Here is a 19,268-nt window from a genome sequence, read left to right on the forward strand (position 1 = left end):
TTAACAAAACTTTCTTTTAAGGGTCAAGTCCTTATTTTCAGATGACATTCTCCACTGTTGACACTTGTGTAAGCCATCCAAGAAGGTGACAGGAATTCCAATAACCTGTCAACACCTTACCTGTGGCAGCTACTCACGGGTTATATGTTCTTGAAGCATAGGTCACATTTTTCCAAAAGCAACTGTAATGTCAAATTAATGTCACAACTTTGATACAGATGTGTACAGACACGTGTCTATTACACTAAATAGTGAAAAACAGTAAGATTGCAGAAAACAATAAGATGGCATTTAGAATTTGGTAGAGACCATGAACATTTTATTCTGTCTGCATACATTTTTAACTGTATAGTAGCTGTAATACTTGAGTATTTGTGATTGAATTGCTGTCATATTTGTAGTGCTGGTATTGGGTATGGCAAGTAAGAGGAAGGTATAGGAAACACCTTTGGCACTTTAATTAAATTCTCTCTACTTTCAGTAAATAAGCATGCTATGCTTAGAAGCATCCTACCCTAAGCAGTCTATGTAGTTCTGTGTAAGTGATAGACAACATGGCCTTTATTCCTGTGTCTGCAAAGACTGTTTTATAGATTTAATTCTTTTTACCATTTTAGATAATATTGCTGTGTCTCTTATGTTTATTTACTTTACCAGAATTGAAATATACCAACTGATGAGTCAAACCTTGTGAACTAACTGCAGTAATGAAAATTTGTTTGGGTGCTGCTCAGTGCTCTGCTATACACCATAATAATACCTCTAGTCTCTTCAGCAGGTGTTTTGAGGGTTTGATTTTGAGACTCAAAATGAAATTTAGGAGAGTTACAGGTAATGTATTTATAATTATTTTTATTAAGTCAGTCCACTATATTTTGCAGATATGAAAGAGTTTTACTTTTTTTTATTTTTTTAGTTTTTTTTTTAACATTCAAATTTTGGAACAGAGAATTTGGATGATCCAATTTGACAGTTGATATTTGACTGGTTTGCATTAATACTTTGTCCAAGCACTGCTTTATTGCAGGTAATATACCTCAGATTATTGACACTTCTATGAATCATGACCAACTGTTACAGAGTAGCCAGCATCCTAACTGTGCAGCTCCTGGTTTCCAAAACAAGACATCTGGATGGAAAACACTGGTTGTGAATTGATAATTAAGATATGACTGCTGCAGAAATGTATGTGGGCTAGCTGGTAAGGGACAAAAGCATGGCAGGGATTGTTCTAATGGTTCTCTGTTATAAAAGGCCGTGTTCCTTTGCCCAAAAGTATTCCCAAGCACTTTTAAAACTGTTGCTGCACTGCATGTATACTGCAGTGTATGGCCTGTCACTTTTCATTATCTACAATCCACTCTGTCAGACTATTACCCTTTTAAAGGCAACAAATTACATCATTTATCAGTACTTTCATGTAGTGCCTCATCAATATCTCTGTTATCTGGACTTTTCTGGTAGATGACAGGTTTTTTTTCAGTACTGATTTTCAGACTTATATGTGGTACAAATTATGTTTTTTCATGATTTTCTCTTTCCTTATCGTATTGGAGGTTTTTTGGCCTTTTTCCTCCATTTATGTGACTGAGAGGTGTTATGGCAAGCTTATTCTGTGACATCTGGTCTTTCTTTTGCTTTTTAGTACATTGTACTGCTTCAGTGTAGCCTTGTATTTTCCTCAAAGAAAGACTGCTAAAAAGACTACTAAGACTATTAAAAATGCTGTTTATGGCATTTCTTTTCAGGTACGTTAATTTAACTGAGTGCACTATGGCCTGAGCAGTGTGGTGTTTCTCTTGCCGATGACTCATTTTGGGTCTGGAAGTCAGCTGCCTGTGTGGTTTCACCAGAGGTGCTTTGAGGAAGCCTCTGGCTCATCATACACTCACAAGCCAAAGAAAAGTGACCTCCATCTGCTGTTGCCCTGCTTTAGCTCAGGCCAGGCTTAGCCACTGCTGAGGTGGCACTGAACGAACCGCTTGAGGAGATGGTCTGCTCTGGGCCCTGCTGGGTGTTGGGTTTATCCCACAGAGCCCCGTGTGGATGGATGGCTCCCGAGCCTCAAGAACAGCTTTCTGGAGAGAACTTGTGACCTTCCTTAGTTCCCAGTCAGCAGGGTGGTCCTGTGGTGGTGGCTGGGTGGCCACAGCTGTTAAGTTTCTAACTGACTTTACTTCATGTTATGTAACAATTCATTAATTCAGTCATTATTGTGCTACGTGTTAATTACCGTTATATAACAACCCACTCCATGATTTATATTTCTGTGGATAATGTACCTCCAGCTTTCTGGTGAGTTATGTATTTCTAAAGGCACTCTCAGGCCTTATGGACTTGGGAAAGCGAGTGATATTGTTGATGTAGAAATGGTCAGGAGCAGCAAGTGCCCAGCTGTAGGGCCAGGCTGCCCTTTGGGGTCCTGGTGGCGTAGTCAGGCACCAGCACACAGGTGTGAGGGTCAGGATGAGAGGAAAGCCAGGGTGAGAGGCAGCCTGGATGGCCAGCCTGAAACACAGGGATGAGCAAGCTGCCTGTGGGTTGGGACTGGCCCCATCTGGGTCTCCCTAACAAGATGCTACAGGGGAAGATGTGGCAGTCTGACAAAATTATTCAGTATTAACAGTACCTTACGTAGTGCAGTTTCCTAATGTATCAATTCATTCTAAAAACTGTGAAGCATTTAAAGATGACTGTAATGTGATTATTTGCCACCATATTATTTGCCGCCATAATATTAAGATACAGGGTTAGTGAAAAATATTTCAATATAGCATTCGTAACGATCACATTATGGTTGTCTGATTTCACAATTTTTCAGGTGATATAAATTCATGGAAAAAGATAAAGGCTATGTGTAAATAAAAATTCAGATTAAATTCTTCCAAAAGATTTTTTCTGCAGTGTGTTTTTCCTTTCTACATGTGCATTAGCTATGGGAACCTGGTGATCAATCAAAGGATGATCCATCCTATCCTTTAAAGAGGTGTAGAAAACATAATTGAATTAAAAACAAGTTTCTGCCAGTTGCTAGAGAAATTGAATGAGTCTTGACTTGAATGAATTGCTTTATATGAATTTCTTATTGAAGGAATTCCTTAAGTTGCACTTGCTGCAGAGACTGATATTAGATAGAGATTATTTTTCATCTCAGAAGAAACTGTTTGCAAGAACTGCAGGGCGTTTTGCCCCCTGTGGTATGAGAAGGACAAGGTTATAATTTCTCCTAAAGCTCTTAATTCCTCTTCAGGTCAGCTTAAGGAGAATTATCCTCACTCTTAGGAGAATGGTGTGTTGAACTGGAATTGGGTGGCAGAAACATTAAAAGAAACTGTTCTTAACTTATTTATGTGTGGTACTAAACACAGACTATCTGACAGGTGAGCATAGATGAATGACAAGTACTGCCTTAATTGATAATGAATGGTAGTGAATACAGAGCAGCTTATGCAAATGGAACTGTGGGCACAGGACTGGTGCATGTTTACATTCCAGAAAGGAACGGATGGAGGACTTCTCCAAGTCGGAGGGAAGAAGTTGCACTGCCCAAGTGATGCATTTCCTGTTGGGTTTATGTGTGCAGTATGGGCTTGAAACAGGCAATTGGTCAAATACAGACCTGACAGACAAAGCATGCATATTCTCCAGGAAGAGCAGAGTGACATGACGCTTTTTGTGACAATGTAGTTTGGTGTCATCAAGGCCATGTCCATATGAATGAGATAAAGAGGTACTGGGGAGGGGCAGGAATCCATGGATCTGGTTGACTGTATGAGCCCAAGAGGCATGTTTAATGATTTGTATGAAGAAAATTGTGTCTTAAAAGATTTCTAGACCAATTCCAACAAAAATTAGCAAGCTAAGGACTTAATTCTGATTGGAGGATAGTGTAGTAGGATCTTGTTTGGAGACAAATTGCAAGCTTAAGATTTTTTTCCCCCACATTTTCAGACACATAGGACTTCCTCTATTGATCCATAGAGCTGAGTATTTGTTCAAGAATTAGCATCCCAATCCCTGTTGTCTCTTTCTCCTTAGAACTGACAAAGAACAAGGAAAAGACTACTGCCTTGACTATGTCTCAATGTTGTCTCTAATGTAAAACATTAAACATTCCATTCCTAATTTAAATCCTCAAGTGGGTTGGAGATTACCCCAGCTCTTTTATTAGATTTTCAAATACCAGTTCTCATTAGTCAATGGATCTCAGTCTAAACCCTGGTCTTTGTTTTGTGTTGCCTCAGAGGAGCAGAAGGTACAGTTCTATGAAATAATGTAACTACTCCTAAATTAGAAAGGATACCCTTTTTGTGATGATGGATTCTTGAATTTAGCACTGGTTAGTTTCATAGTGCACTGAAAACATAGTTTTCCATGCTGAATAATATTGTCTCATGCTTATATTTCTCTCCTCATTTGCTTTATTTGTAAACACATCTGGGCAAAAATTAGGTTTTGCTGCTGAGCACTGTAGACTTATGATTCTTAACTAGGGATGTTAGATACTGTCCTAGTGAAGTATCTACAATAAAACTTTAATTGCAACTGTTGTTCATAATACTTCTGACGGTTTGATCATGTTAAAAGCTTAATAAGATTTGCTTGCACTGTGAAATTCTGTTTGAGAAGAAATCTGTTCAGTAGATGTGCAGTTAGTATGAATGCAGGGGTGGTGGTGTTTAATTTAGTAACAGAACTAAATCCTTTTGTTTTCCTTCTGTTAACATGGTTCATGCTGAGCACAGTTAAGTGCACAATTTCAGTTTATTCCTTCTCCTTCACCCTGACTGGGTTTGATGATTCACCTGCAATAAGAGTTTTAACAGGTTTCACCAGTCTAAACTCAGGGAGCAGGTGCAGATACTGATACCTGTCTTTTGAAGGTACGCATATTGGTTACTGTAAATACAGGCGTAGATGCTTTAATGTAATGAAAATACCTTGTTATATATCCATCTCTAAATTTAATTCTGAGATATTTTACAAATTACTGTTGAGCTGTTCATATTTTATTGTATGGTATGTGTGAATGATATTTTTGTATGGTATATCAGAATTGTATGGTATATCAGAATGATAATAGAAAGGATGTCTATCAGACTGAAAATAGAACATTTAGAAGTGAAAGTTTTCAGTTAAATTGATACTATTGATAGCCTTCAGAATGTGCTGTGCTAGGCACCACATGCTTGTAACTGATTAACTGATTTCTCAGAATTACATCCCTAAATACACCTTGGAAACCATTCTAGTTGCTGGTTAAAGTTAAGGAGATCTGTGACTTTGAGGTTGTTTTTCTTTTTTTTTTCCTATGGAACATCTAGTGTTGAATTTTGCTTCACTATATTTCTGCCAAATGTCTCCAAATATTGCCCAGGTTGTTTTCTCTTTTGTAACTAGAAGTTTTTAAATTTCGCATGGAGGAAAGGAATATTTGCTTTTATACCTGTAGGGAGGGGTTGTGTGTATGAATAAATGATAGAGGAAGAAAGAAATATACAAAATATACAAAAAATAAGCAGTCACTTGGTTGACCTATGATCTTTTGCTTTCCTCTTTATTCTTAGATAATTCTTTCCTTGTATTTTGTGTCTACTGTCATGCAATCAGGGCATATTACTTCACCTTTCTGTTTAATCCCTGTATGTCCACATTTTTGCATTATTATATTTATATCTATAGACACTGATGTAGCCAGAACAGGAGTCATGGGAGGAACAGGGGAGATCTGGATGCAGCTATTACTGTGATTTTGTTTGTACTTATGAATTCTTCAGTTTAAGGTTAGTCATCTTCCTCCACAAGTTGTTCTCTTAATATTTGTCGACTCTCCATTTGAATATTATATATGAATAGAACTATGTATTTAATTACTACCCATTTCTTTGTGTTTTACGTGAAAATTCTGCTTGTGAAAATGTGTATGCAGTTCTTAAGAGCCCCTTTAAAATCAGATTTGCTTGAATTACTGTTTTTCTTCTATTTTATGTTCTGGTTTATGGTAATTCTGTGGTTTTGACCTTTATTAGCTTCCCTTGTGAACTTTCTTTCTCTGTATCCTAGGTAAGTCATAGCTCTCTGAAGTTTCACTTTAATATCTCTGTACCTGAAAACTCATTAATGTTTAATATTCATAGATGAAAAGTGAAATTTAATGTCTCCATGGATTCTAATATATATTAAACTGAAAATTTAATGTATTTCCTTTTAGACTCTTCCCCAGATCTGAGGAATTTAGAAGTTTAGATTTTTTTCAGTATTGAAATATCCAGCTAAGAGAAGAGGGGGACTAATAATATTAATCCCTGTAATTGTAACAGTCATCAGTAAAAAGTCAGTTTTTAAAGAACAGCTACTTCGTGGTGGTAGCTGTCATAATATAATTTTTCCTCTGTGTGTACATGGTAATAATGGCCCTGCTTGTAGAGAGAATTGGTCTTTTAGGGAGCCCTGGAGTTTGCCTTAGAGCCACTGAAGCCTAGCTGGTATCATCTCTGCTGGGGAACATAAGGACACTGAGTTCAGCTAAGGTAGAGTGAAGGGAATAAAAGTGTTTTATGTTTATGCATAGAGACTTTCCAAAGACAGAAGGGAGACTCTCCTGAGCTCCCAGCCAGGCCTAGTGGAAGCCAGCCTGCAGGCAGATGAGAGCCTGCTGGGATGAAAGGCCAGGATTAACTGGTCCTGCAGCTGTGACCCAGCAGGAGGCTGCAGGAGGGTCTGCTGCCTGGGGTTTGCTGGAAGCTGGCCCTCAGACAGGGGTCATCAAAAGGGTCTCTCACACCCTGCTGCAGCTCCTGTTCTCAAGGGGGAGAGTGTGGTAACATCTCTCTGGCTGCCATGGCTTTCTGCAGCGTTTAATGGCTCTTGAGCAGACTCTGTATGAATTCCTCGGTGCAATGCCACAGGATGGTCTGAAGTACAAGATGTTTGGATGTAGTAACTACCATTAGCATTCTCAAACTTTAAAGGTAATATCCGTAGGAGTTGTGTGTATCGACAAAAATTAGGATGACCTTATTAATTTATGTAAACACAAATTAAAATACCTAGCTTTGAACATGGGATAGGTCCTAGGTCTTGAAAAACTGGACATCTTAATTAACTCAGGAAGTGAACTCACATTGGAAAAGAACTGTTTTGCATTTTAAGGAGGACGTTTTCAAAATCTAAATAAGTAGCCCATAGCAAAGGTGTATATAGATCTTCTTCCAAAAGAACTATGGTAATTAAATTTAATGCTCATCTTCATTGGTTGTTGTGGGTTTTTTAAAAAAGGATTTTATGTTTAAAAACTTTCCTCATAGCTCCAGACTTATCAATTCGGAGTCTATACAGTACAGGGGGGAGAAAAATTGAAGGTCAAATGTTTGAAGCTGCATTTGAGTTACAGTAGCTTACATTGCTCAGTGATGTGTAACCTTCATTTCCTACCAAAAGAGTGGGAGATGAGGAATTGGAAATTAAAACTTAGTGTATCAATCAAAGCTGTTCACCTTACTTTAATATGCTTTTCACATTCTGGCTGTTGATAAAATTAGATTTAACTAATCACAGTACTCCTTTTAGTGAAATATACTGTGATTGGTTTTTTAATTGAAAACTATTGGCATAAAATGGAAAGGTCATCTTAAATGGCATTAGACAGAAGAGATCATCAGTTTGTCCAATATCAACGTTTTTGGTTCAAAGAAAAAAAAAAGAGGTCGTTGTTTGAATTTGAAACTCTCATAAGTCTTCCCTCCTTCTACTCTTGTTCATGGGGATGGATTTCTTTGCATATGTGAATTCTTTAAATATGCTCTCGCTACTAGGGGAAAACCCAGCATTTATTCAGGCAGAACCAGAAGTACAAGATGTGTTTGATCAAAATTGCTAGTAGTTTGGTCATCTTAAGTATATGAGTCCTGCTGAATTTCAGTGTCATTTTAGGTTTATAACATAATTTTATCTTGACTATCTTAATTATTTATAAACATTTCAGTCATTTGTCTACTTTAATTAAGAGAATTCACTGCTGCTTCGTAAAATAGTATTAGGCTGGATAGGAAATATGAAGTATTCATGAAGCACAACATGGGTATGCAAGGCTATTTTATTCTCAGACAGGGAAAAAGCATGTTACAGTAAATAACTTAATCTTGCTTATTTTTAGGAAATGTAGCCTCCTGTTACTTGTCTTAGTTCTTCATCCATTTAGTAATCATGTTTCTTGTTGGTTTGTTTGGGAGTTTTAATAAGCATTTTACACTTGCTGTTCTTAGCCTTATCCAATTACTAACAAAGTAATGCTGTTCTCAAAGTTTCATATATTTCAGGGTTAGCAAGAAGAAGTTGAAAAAATAAGAACACTTAATCTAGGAGAGAAAATAATTTTCATGTCCATGAAAATGTAGCTGCTAGAAAGGAAATATGTTATTCTTGTCTCTGGTAAAAAGAACAAAGAAATGAAAGGCTTAAATTATGGCAAGTAACACAGGTTAGATGAAAGGGGAAATTTCCTAATTGCAAGAATAATGAAGTATTGATGAAATTGCCTTGAGTGCCTATGCAGTCTCTGCTATTGGAAATCGGCAAGGGCAGATGTGATTTAGGCGTACCCAGTCCCGGTTTGAGGTGGGGTAAGATTGTCCCTCAAAGGAACTTACAGATGATGCATTTTTATGATTCTGCAACTGATTGTTGAACTTCACAAAAAACATCCTTTGAATTTTCTGTAGTAGTCCATTTATTTTGATGTTATTAATTTACCTGTTCTTGCAATTGACTGGATTCATTGAAAGGTGAGCCAAATCTAATCTGGTTTAATATGTTAAGATATTTCATGTATCATTTTGTTATTGTTCAGAAAGTAAGAGTGAAAAACTTTACTCACATGAAGGGAGTATAATAAACAGTGCTATTTTGTAAAATCTCCCACAATTTACTTAAATTTTAGAGAGTTACCTATAAAAAGAAGGATGTGTGGGAATAGCTTGACATGAGAACTCTTACAAAAAGGTAATGACTGGGGGACTGAGTATGTAAAAGGTATAGGTAAGATTGAGAAAGCATGATTAGACCTAAACAAAAAATAAAGTGAAAATCTAAAAAAACTAATAATAGTAGTAAAAAGAGGTGTGGTTCAGACTGGAAAAAAAATGCAATATACATGCAACCTGACTTTACATAGGGAAGTTTAAACCATGTCTTTAGCTCAGAGCTTAGGAACTGTTTTAAGCAGATGAGTCTCAGACTTCCATGACCATCTGTGAACATGTAGAACCACCAAAAATTTTAGTTCCTTTAGGTGCAAACTTCATTATGCTGGAAGCACTAGGAAGACTGTCTTTGGTCTCAGTAAATCTGCATTGAGTTCACGAAAAGCACAGAAATTGTCATGCTTCCAAAGACCTTGCAGGAGGTCTCCTTATCAGCTTTGTGTTAAGATGATTGAACAAGAATGTAAACCTGTCAGTCCTGTTTAATGGGCCTGTTTTCTGCAGCAGCCTGTGGACTTTGCTTGAAAATCTCTTAGACAATGGAAATTACTATCCAGTGCCCACATAAGAAAAGAATTCTGAGAGATTGAGTAATAATGCATATGCTGCAGCATCAGAAAGCCTGCTGATAAGAGTGTTTTCTTTCATTTGTGCACATTAGCTTAAGGTCTTCCTTAAAGTGCAAGATGATAATTCTTTTCCAACATGGGTTCATTACTTTAGTTAACTAAACATTGGGTTTTTTTTTCCTTAAATCCTATGTAACAAAAACTGCAAATTAAAAATTCGGTTATTAATGCCAGAAGCTTGAGTATTCTGCAAATAAGGTGCCTATGGAACATGAATTTTGTTGTGGCATAGATCAGCAAGAAACATTAGAAATACTATACAAAAAAATGAGCAGACAACTACATGAAATAAAAAGTCACTGTATTTCACCTGTATGCAGAGCTATTTCACTGTATGGTCATGCAACTGTAGAGATTATAATTTAATGCTTTTTAAAATATTTGTTCAAAAATCTAGTACTTTCCTTTTTGAACAATTAAAAAATTACTTCTGGAATGCTATTAGCTTCTACATACACTTGGAGATATCAAATTAAGTTCTACCTTGTGTTGCAGTCAAAAATATAGAATCATCTATCTCATTGCTATAGAAAATTATTTTTTGTAACAAATTTTTAAGTTGTGCTAAAACATTCCAGGTAGGAAATCTGGCTCAAGTTAGTTTCTGCATCTGACCTTTCTCTTACAATGTTTCTCCTATAATAGAATGTGAAAAAACAAAAAAAGTAGCCATTTCTACTGAAAATATTGATCAGTAATAATAATTGGTAGATATCTTTTTTCCTAGTATTACTGGGTCTGCTGGATCAGTGGTTTCAGGTTTGCTGCAAAGCTGTTATCAGTTGTACCACAGAGATTTGAACAATGTTCCAGTTATGTTGCAACTCATATTTTTAAAAGAGGTGCACCAGAGGGGGGAAAAAAAAAGAGAAAATGCTTCTGAAATTATTCTTGTTGCCTCATGGAGCAACACATAAGTCGAATTTTACTCATTAAGGGTAACCTAGCTGTAATGAACATTCTTCACTGTTTTTAAAATCTGTTTCCTGAGAGAATACCCTTATAATAAAGGAAACGCAAAGGCAAATAATATCAGAAGTTATCATAAGAAAATAAGATTTTTAATCACCACTGAACAGATAAAGCAAAAAAATTGTTTCCTGCTTAAAACACCTGACATTTGAATCCTGATAAAGCACTTTTTATGTTAAGTTAGTGCTGTAGCCAACACAAAACAGCATGATAGCATAGTAAAAATATAAAGACATTTTTCTAAACTTCAGGAAAAATATGTATATGAAGAGTCTATTAAGAAAAAGTACTGTCATATCTTTATTATTCAGCCTTTTAGAAATTAAGAAATTACTAACAATGGGGTTCTTTCCATGAAGATAGGGTTCTGTTTTGTTTTTTGTGATTTGGTGGTGTCTTGGTTTTCAGTTTTGTTTTGGTTTTTTTAAGGAGAAGAAGGCTGTTTACATAAAAGAACATGCTTAAAATTTTCTTTATCCATGTGCCATATAATTTAACACCTCAGAAACGTAGCATGTAATAAACTCTTCCAGGAGTCACTTGAAGCCATTGTTTATATTGTTCATCAGAATGGTCTTACAGATCTTTTTTGGTTCTAAACCAACCAATACTGGCAAAAATCCTGCTGAGTTTCTTCAAATCCTAGCAAAAATCCTGCTGAGTTTCTTCAAACCCCTTTCAGGTCTTTTGATGTTAAAAATAATTTCTGGAAAAGGTAGTTATTAAAAAAATGCAGCATTAACACGATTTCAAGTATGATTTTTAAAGTTCCTGAAAATGAATAGTCCAATATGGATGCAGGCTCTTCTGCAAGCTGACCCTATTGTGCTTCAAAGAAGTCTTCAGTAGAAAAAGAAGACCTGGAGAAAGCAGTACGTGGTCAGCATGGGCAGTATGTATTCATTTAGGTCCATCATAAATGCTCATGTTACTTGAGTTTGGTTACTTTTCCTTGAATTGAAAATGACACAAGTGAAAATAAAACAAGAAAATACAGGTTTAGGTGTTTTAGTTATTAAGCAAATCTATTAGCAGCTTAGGTCAGCAGGTAGAAAGAGATGGGAATTGCATGGTCTGTGGAATATTGTTGTACTGTTATTATTATTTTATTTTAGTATCCTTTGAGTCTAGACTCTACCTCCTGTCCTACAGTCAGCTTGTCATTTGGAAAGCCAGGGTTCGCTGCCAGACTTTGTAGGTCACCTTTGGCAATTCATGATGCTTCATATTCAACAGATATGGAGTACAAACTTCTCTGGAGTTCTATGCATGTTTTAACTTCATCTTTTTTGCTGTAGTTTTGTGACCTGAAATATATAACCATAGTCCAGCAATAACAGCTTTTTTATACCTGTCTATAAAAGTCTCTGTAATGAAATGCTTGGGGAGCTTGGCATTTTCTAAATAACATTATTAACAGCTTTGATTTGGAATTGATGGCATGATGCTACTGGGTTGTCCATGATAGTCTAGAATCTACAAGCACAAAAAGTGTGATTTAAGTGTCTCGAAAATGAAATAACCTCGAGTCATTCAGATGTCACAGACTAAATCAAGTGCTGCCCTTTTTTTGATGTGCTGGGCTAATTATTTCTACTAATGTAAATGTCAGTGCAATGAACACTTATTTGCTGTGGCATAGCAAATAAGTGGCACAGGAAATCTGAGCATATGAAGAAATTCATCATGTCCTGAAGTCTCTATTATATGGCTTCAAGCCAAGGATATGAAAAGCAATTCAGATTCACATTTTTTTCAAGTGTTTTAAAAGTACACAAAAATGGAGTAAAAATAAAAATAAAAGGCAGTAATTATACAACAATGTATTTTGATTTTTTCATTCTTTTTGAAATATTCTAGGTTTTGAGCATTTACCACCTTTTCTTGATAGCAGTTAGTAGTTCTCTACATTTTACTGGCCGGCCTTGGCTTCATCATCGGTGCCTTCCTGATGGGCATCAATTTTGGCAGGCAGTGGCTGCCCAGCAGCGGGGCAGGACCAATGGGAGCTGTCTGTGGATGCCATTGAGACCTGGGTTCCCCCTTGTGCAGGGCAGCTGCTGCCCACCCCAAAGCCTGCTGCTGCAGGTGCTGCAGCCACTGCTCCCCACCTAGGGGGACAGAATCCCAGAGGAGGATCCAGACAGGAAAATGTAACCTGGAGCTTCAAAACTATCAGCTGATATTGTTAGGCCATGCAAAAATAATACCTGCTCCTGCTATGTTCAGGGAATATTCATGGTGGATTCAAATTGCTACATGTAATACTTTCATTTTATGGCGATGGGAGCTTCACAGGCACTTAAGGGCTGTGTTGTACCTGTTCCCTGTGTGTGGTACTTATACATAGATATCAGTTCAGATAAGGGGCCTTTTTTGTTTTTTAGTCTAACATTGAAGAGATACAGATAAGAAGAGCCACACAGGCAGGGTTCAGAGCTTAAGCATAAAGGTGTAGAGATGAGACAGTGTGATATTTGGGGTTTACACCTTTTCCATTGATCAGGCTGCCTTACATCAGCGCATCATTAGGGGAAATAATATTTTTGTTTTCATCTTTAATATCCTCACCCATTCACTGCACTGGAATGGATTTTGCTTGAGTACTTGACTTCAGATTTGGCTGCCATAGTGCTAAGATTTCATTTTGATGATCTTGTGCTAAAATGTACCATAATCAGAAAAAGGGGAAATCTTTCAAAATAAATTTTTTTCATGACTCTTCCAACTGCTGGGGATGAAGCTTCATGAAAATGTCTGTCTTCATATACTTTTGATAATACCAGAACAGAAATTTGGTAAATGAACATATTGTGATTTTGCAACTGATATATAATGAACATATGGTCTTACACCCAGTGACACCATTTGTTAAAAACTCTTCCTTAATTTTATTTTGATGAAGGAAGGAATTTATTTGCTCAGTGAGTTCTGGTTCTTTTGTTATTGTCTTTTTTTGATCAGAGTAGTTGATCAGAGCTTAGAGTCCTGAGAATGATCTGTGTTGGAAGGGTACAAAAAAAGTAGTGAATTATGTGTTTTACACAGCACTGTTTACAAATACTATACACAAGCTCTTATTCCAAGAACAAAGAGGAATCAAACAGTGGTTATTTTTATGCTTCTCCTGAAATATCCCCAAAGGTGTCTAAGTACTTCTTCACCGCCTTCATTTCCCGCGTGTCCTTTCCTGAGTGTGAAGAAGTGCTTATGTCTAAATAAGATTATTTCTCAAAATTCATTAAACAATTGGAAGTGGTTACACTGATCATTATATGATGTTTTGTTAGTGCAGTATTCAATTATATGTTGGTGTTCAGTAAAATGTCCCTAGAGCCTGTGAGCAAATCTTCAGGCTCAAAGTAAATCTGTAATTTCTGTAATATCTTTTTTTTTTTAAGGTGCATTTCCATTGATATATCCTCTTCCCCTGCATGAGTCCCCTCTAATTGTCTTCCTCCACAGAGTGAAATGAAAAATAAATGAATTATTCAATGAAGGCACTTGTTTCTTAGTTCAAGCTTTCAAATGTCAAAGTAGAGAAGCTTTTTTTCCCTCTCTGAGGGATCTAATAGTATGTGAGTGAGTTTTTGGTAATAGCTCTATTTTTTGTGCTTATCATATTCTCTGTAATTGAACCAGATGTTAAGTCTTCTCTGGAGGAGAAGAGTCTTCTCAGTTTATGTAGTAGCGTATCAGTCTTGCGTCCCAAAAGATTTGAGGTTAATGTGAAAATGAAATAGTAAGGCAGATGCTGTATGTAATGTTCCTGTAGGTGGGTAATCTCTTTTGGACTGAAACACTTAAAAACGTGTAACTCAGAGGAACATACTACATGTAACAAATGGTTGGATGATAAGTTGTTGCAGGATTTTTTTGACAGTCAGTCAAAGTCCAACACTTTGTATGCAATAGGATATTTGCTGTTGTAGTAGTTCTGCAATGATGAAAATGGTTCATGAGGTCAAGGCTAAGGGCTGTAGGGACAGACTGCACTATTTGTGGGTGATGTACAGAAATGTTTTGGAGAGGAAACCCCTGAGTATGTTTCAGCTACTTAGCTGAGCTATTCCTCACCCATTTGTATTGATATGTCAGTAAAGAATACATGTTAAGTTATACCTTTGTGTTAGGATGAGGTACTGGGGAGAAGTGGGGCAAGTGTGCCTGAGTCTTCTCTTTTCTTATATCTTGGTTTCCACCAGAAAGAAGCCTGACTTCATGTGTAGGAAGGAACCATAATGTTCTGAAGTCCTGCTTTCCATTTCTAAGGCCCTTATGTATACCAAAAGGCTGCTAATGCTCTTACAGGCACACGTAGAACTAACACCTCACATTATCCATGAAGTGTTGCTGCCATTTAATTACATAAAAACCCAGGATATGCAAATAGCAAATGTGTATTTCCAGAATACCATGTCTCTTATGAGGTATGGTTCAGTAATTTGCCTACACAGAGGTAATAATCCTTGATAAATTTTTTCTTTTATTGATTGGAACCCAACCTGATTTGGTTATTTGTTTAAACACCTGAACACATTTTTGTGCTGAATTCATTATGCATTTTATAATTTTGATCTGTTTCTACATTATCCCTAAAATGAAGAATTTATTTTGTTACCTTCTTTAGCACTTGTACCTATGTGTTGTGGTTAATTTTATTTCACTTGAGTCGATCAGTTTGTGGTTAATTATGTGTTCAACGCAAATTCAGAATCCAGATTTTTTGGCACACTCCATCTTTTGTTGTCATATTCACCAGCTCAGAACTTGTCATTTTCAGATGGGATGTAGATTTGTATGGGTTTTCTTGTATGCATTTTTTCAAGTAGCAACACTTGGTGGTTGTTATTATCCAGCCATTAAACCAGAGCTGCTTCTAATTTGATGCAAAACACTTTAAATTGTCAAGATAGCAAAATGGATGGAGAACTGAGAAGGAAAAAGTATGTAGGGAGAAGACAAATGCTAGAGTAAGAGTACTACGTTATTTTTCTTTTTTTTTTTTTTTTCCTTCTTCCACAGCTAGAAATTCTTTAGAAGTGGGAGCTCTTCCAGTCATTATCATTTGGGTAAAAGAGGCATGTAAGCATACTTAGAGTTTTACAATGGAGCCTTTTAGCAGTTTTAAAAAATTCCAGAAATTGTGTTTTAAGGTCTTTCAAAATGTGATTTGTTTACCCTTAGGAAGAAGTGAAATGGAGAAACCCATTTTCTCAAGTTCTTTTGTATCTTGTTAAACAATATAGCAACTTTGGAAAAAAAAGGGAAAAAAACATCCTTCAGTTACAGACAAGGGAGATATTTAGTTGAGGGACCGAAGGCAGCTCAGATTTTTTCAGAGCTAAAGAACTTAGCTTCTTGCCAAAACTCTTGCTTTTCCCAGAGAGCTGGTCTGTGCAACTCAGCATCCCTTCCTAAGCCCTGTTTCATGCTCACTGCACAGGTGAAACTAGTGTGTACAGAGTGAATTTAGTCAAGTCAAGTCCCTGTAGGGGCCACAGTGCTCAGCCAGATTGAGGCGGCGCTGTCTGAATGCTGGTTTTACCAAGTGACACACGAGGGCATTCTATTGAATTCCCCTTACACTGAAAGGATGTTAGAGCTGAAAAATTGCTATGGTACAATGTGAAGGAGTTAAGAGATTTATTAAAAAGAAATCCTAGCAATCCAAATAATACTCTCAGTAGTTAAACCAGAACTTCTAATGGCACCAATACAGTGGTTTGTTTCCTGTTTCCTCTTATGGCAATGTTACCATTCCAAAATATGAGCCACAGCAAGACTTCCATTAGTTTTTGTCTATCATATGATATTTGGATTTATACTTATCCTTTTTCTAGATTAATTTTAGTGGATATATTTATTTAACTATATTATGCTTGCAAGAGTCTCCTGGTACATTAGACTTGTAAATGCTATCAGGTAAAGTAGTTACATGTAATTAATATTTTTAAAGAGTAATGGTATCAAAATGCAAATAGATGACAGGAAACCAGCTGTAAACTCAGCTTTCTTTGAGTGTCCTGCAAACTTGCCTTTAAATAACTACTTTTAGGGAAAGAAGCTAGCACAGGAATAAAAGGTCACAAAAGTAAACTTCAGCCTGCTTTTGATAGTTTAAATTGTTGTTCATCTTTGGTTCCAAGTGATTCACACCAGCTGTGCCCATACTGAGAAGGGTACAAGTTTAATTGAAGTGAATCTGTCTGGGTCTGACTTTAAAGAACTAGTTACTGTTTCAGAGTAGATTATTTTAGAAATTTGTGCTTAAGAATCATGATTAATGCTGTTGCAGCCTGTGTTCTACCTTATGCTTCTGACTTTAGAACCCAAGAAATTTCATATTACTATTAGAACATTAGCCTTGTTTGAACTCAAAAATTATTGCAATTAATGATTTCATTTTAATAACATGAAAGGTTAGATGTTTTGATAACCTGACATGTTTTTATCAGGATGTATTAAGTTCTTCAGTTCTTTTATGTGTGAACCTCTGACTTTTATCATATTTAAATATGTCAACAGTATTTTCTTGGAATATGTCTGCAGAAGTGGTAATAGAAGAATAAACAAACTAGCTTGCAGTTTGGCATTATGTAATATAAGTTACCTTTAATACTAAAACTTATAAATGTAGGCCATACTAGCCAAGTGTGATGGATTTTCCTCAGTATTTCAGGGGTTTGTTGGAGAGCACTGAGCTCATGGCACTTTGCCCTGAACATCCAGCATTCTCAGCTGACCCAAAGCAGATATTTTCAGCATATATCTTTGTCAGCCAGGACTTCTAGCATCCTTTGCTTGAAGGTAACCAGTCATGCCTGGCATTCCTAACTTCTTTCTTACAAATCCAAAAGCCTTTGAAATCCACTTTAAGGATGGCTTAGCAACCAGATCTGCACCATGTAGCTTGGCAAATATTTGTCTGTCCTACAAAAAAGAAACCCTAATTGAGCGCGCTGGGACAATCTCACTTGGAGTCAGTGAGTGCTGTCCAGTTCTGTGCAGCCAGTGGTGTAAAATCAGTAATAGAGTATGGGTGAGTCCAGTGTTCACTGGGTTTACAAACTTCACACATGAAGGGCAAAGCTTCAGTGTTACACAGGCATGAGATTTTTATAGGGCTTTCAGTGTTTCCTAGTAGAAGGCTGATCACATGTTGTGTCCCTGGAACTGCTGTTCAGACGTGTTTTCTCATAACTTTGAGAACATTTCTAGCATGCATTTCATACATGCCTTTTGTTCTCGACAGCTTACTGATTAAAACCTGTAATTAGCAGAGCTAGAGTTTTCATGTTATTCTTATTAGCAATGAATCTACATTTCATGTACTTGCAATTGTACTTTTTGATTCTTAATTTTCATAAAAATACTACCTTTTAGCAGAAAGAATCAAGAGAGCTCTAGGAGCTCTAGGAAGATAATGTTGCTTAGAAGCTAAAAGCAGTTTTTATCTTTACCCAAGAATTTGGAGTTTGGAAAGGAGAAGTCAGCTTACTAACTACACATTGCATGGGAATTTCTTTTCTGGGTATTCTGTGGGGTTGTGTTTTGGGCTATTTTTCCCCTTACTGCTTATTGTGAAGATCTACAGGATTTGAAGGTGCTTTGAGAATTTCTTTGCTCTGGGGCCTTTGATGCAGTCCTTCGACCTTGTGTGAGTAACAATAACTTAGTAGCAGCTATTAAAAAAAAAAACTTAGCAAAAAATAAAAGGCGAACATTGTAAAGTGCAGAGTAACTACAACTCCTATCTTGTACAAGTGATACTTTAAAGAAAAAATCCAAGTCCTTCATGTGTTGAAGGATAAGGCATTTTTGAAACCTGATCAGTTTGAGTGGTCTGTTTAATCTCCATGAGCTTCTTGCCAAGCAGTCGTATTGGAACACTGCGGAAAAGAGAAATGTTAAGCTCCATACGTTTGATATACTTGAAATAATTGTTTGTCAAGAACTAAATTCACAGTGTGTTCTCACAATATTTAGAAAAATAACTTCATTTATCACAGTAAAGTTTCAGTATTTGCATTGAATAAACTGAGTATGGCTACTGCCATATTATGAGGGTTCCTCTGTAATAACATGAACCACTTACGTATGTATATATTTATTTGTTATTTATTTACTCTTTTCACAGACACTTCCTTTGGGGCTGGGAGATGGACAGCTCTTTACCTGGACTGATGGCTTGAAAAGGAAGGACTGGCATGATTATGAAAGCATTCAAAAAGATGCTATGCGTTCAGGTATACATGAGTTCAGAACAAATTGAAGTGGCTTGTTTACTCATTCTTTCTCTCTCTGTTTGTTCTTTGAGTCCTTTAGGAGGCATTCCTAATAGCTTTTTTTTGATTGCAGTAATGTCACAAGGTCATCATGTTCTGAATTAAGAGGTCAGACCAAGCACAAATAGTTTATCTCTGAAAGTAGCCAAGTGACAATGTGTTCCCTGCTAGTAACTAAATAATGATTGTACAATCAGCAAAAATGTTATCAACAAATTATTTTCCCTGTTGAAGTCAGTTGTCACACTTTGACCAAACAGAGTGTTGGTTTGCAAAAGGACATGTTACAAATAAGCCAAATCATCCTTAAGTTGATGAACAAAACCCAAGTTGAATACCTGTAGCTGCCAAGAACCTTTGACACTTCTACCATTCGATCCTTTAGTCTTGTTAAGCAA

General features: G+C 36.5%; 1 protein-coding gene across 1 annotated transcript in view; it reads left to right on the plus strand.

Annotated features, from left to right (window-relative positions):
* Positions 1 to 19,268, plus strand: part of GALNTL6 (polypeptide N-acetylgalactosaminyltransferase like 6) — a 435,529-nt gene that overhangs the window by 140,120 nt on the left and 276,141 nt on the right. Inside the window, exon 2 of the mRNA XM_036381717.2 lies at positions 18,723 to 18,831. Within this exon, the coding sequence (XP_036237610.1) occupies positions 18,723 to 18,831 (109 nt within the window). The remainder of the gene's footprint in view (positions 1 to 18,722; positions 18,832 to 19,268) is intronic.

Source organism: Molothrus ater, chromosome 4, assembly GCF_012460135.2.
Source record: "Molothrus ater isolate BHLD 08-10-18 breed brown headed cowbird chromosome 4, BPBGC_Mater_1.1, whole genome shotgun sequence".
NCBI lineage: Eukaryota > Metazoa > Chordata > Aves > Passeriformes > Icteridae > Molothrus > Molothrus ater.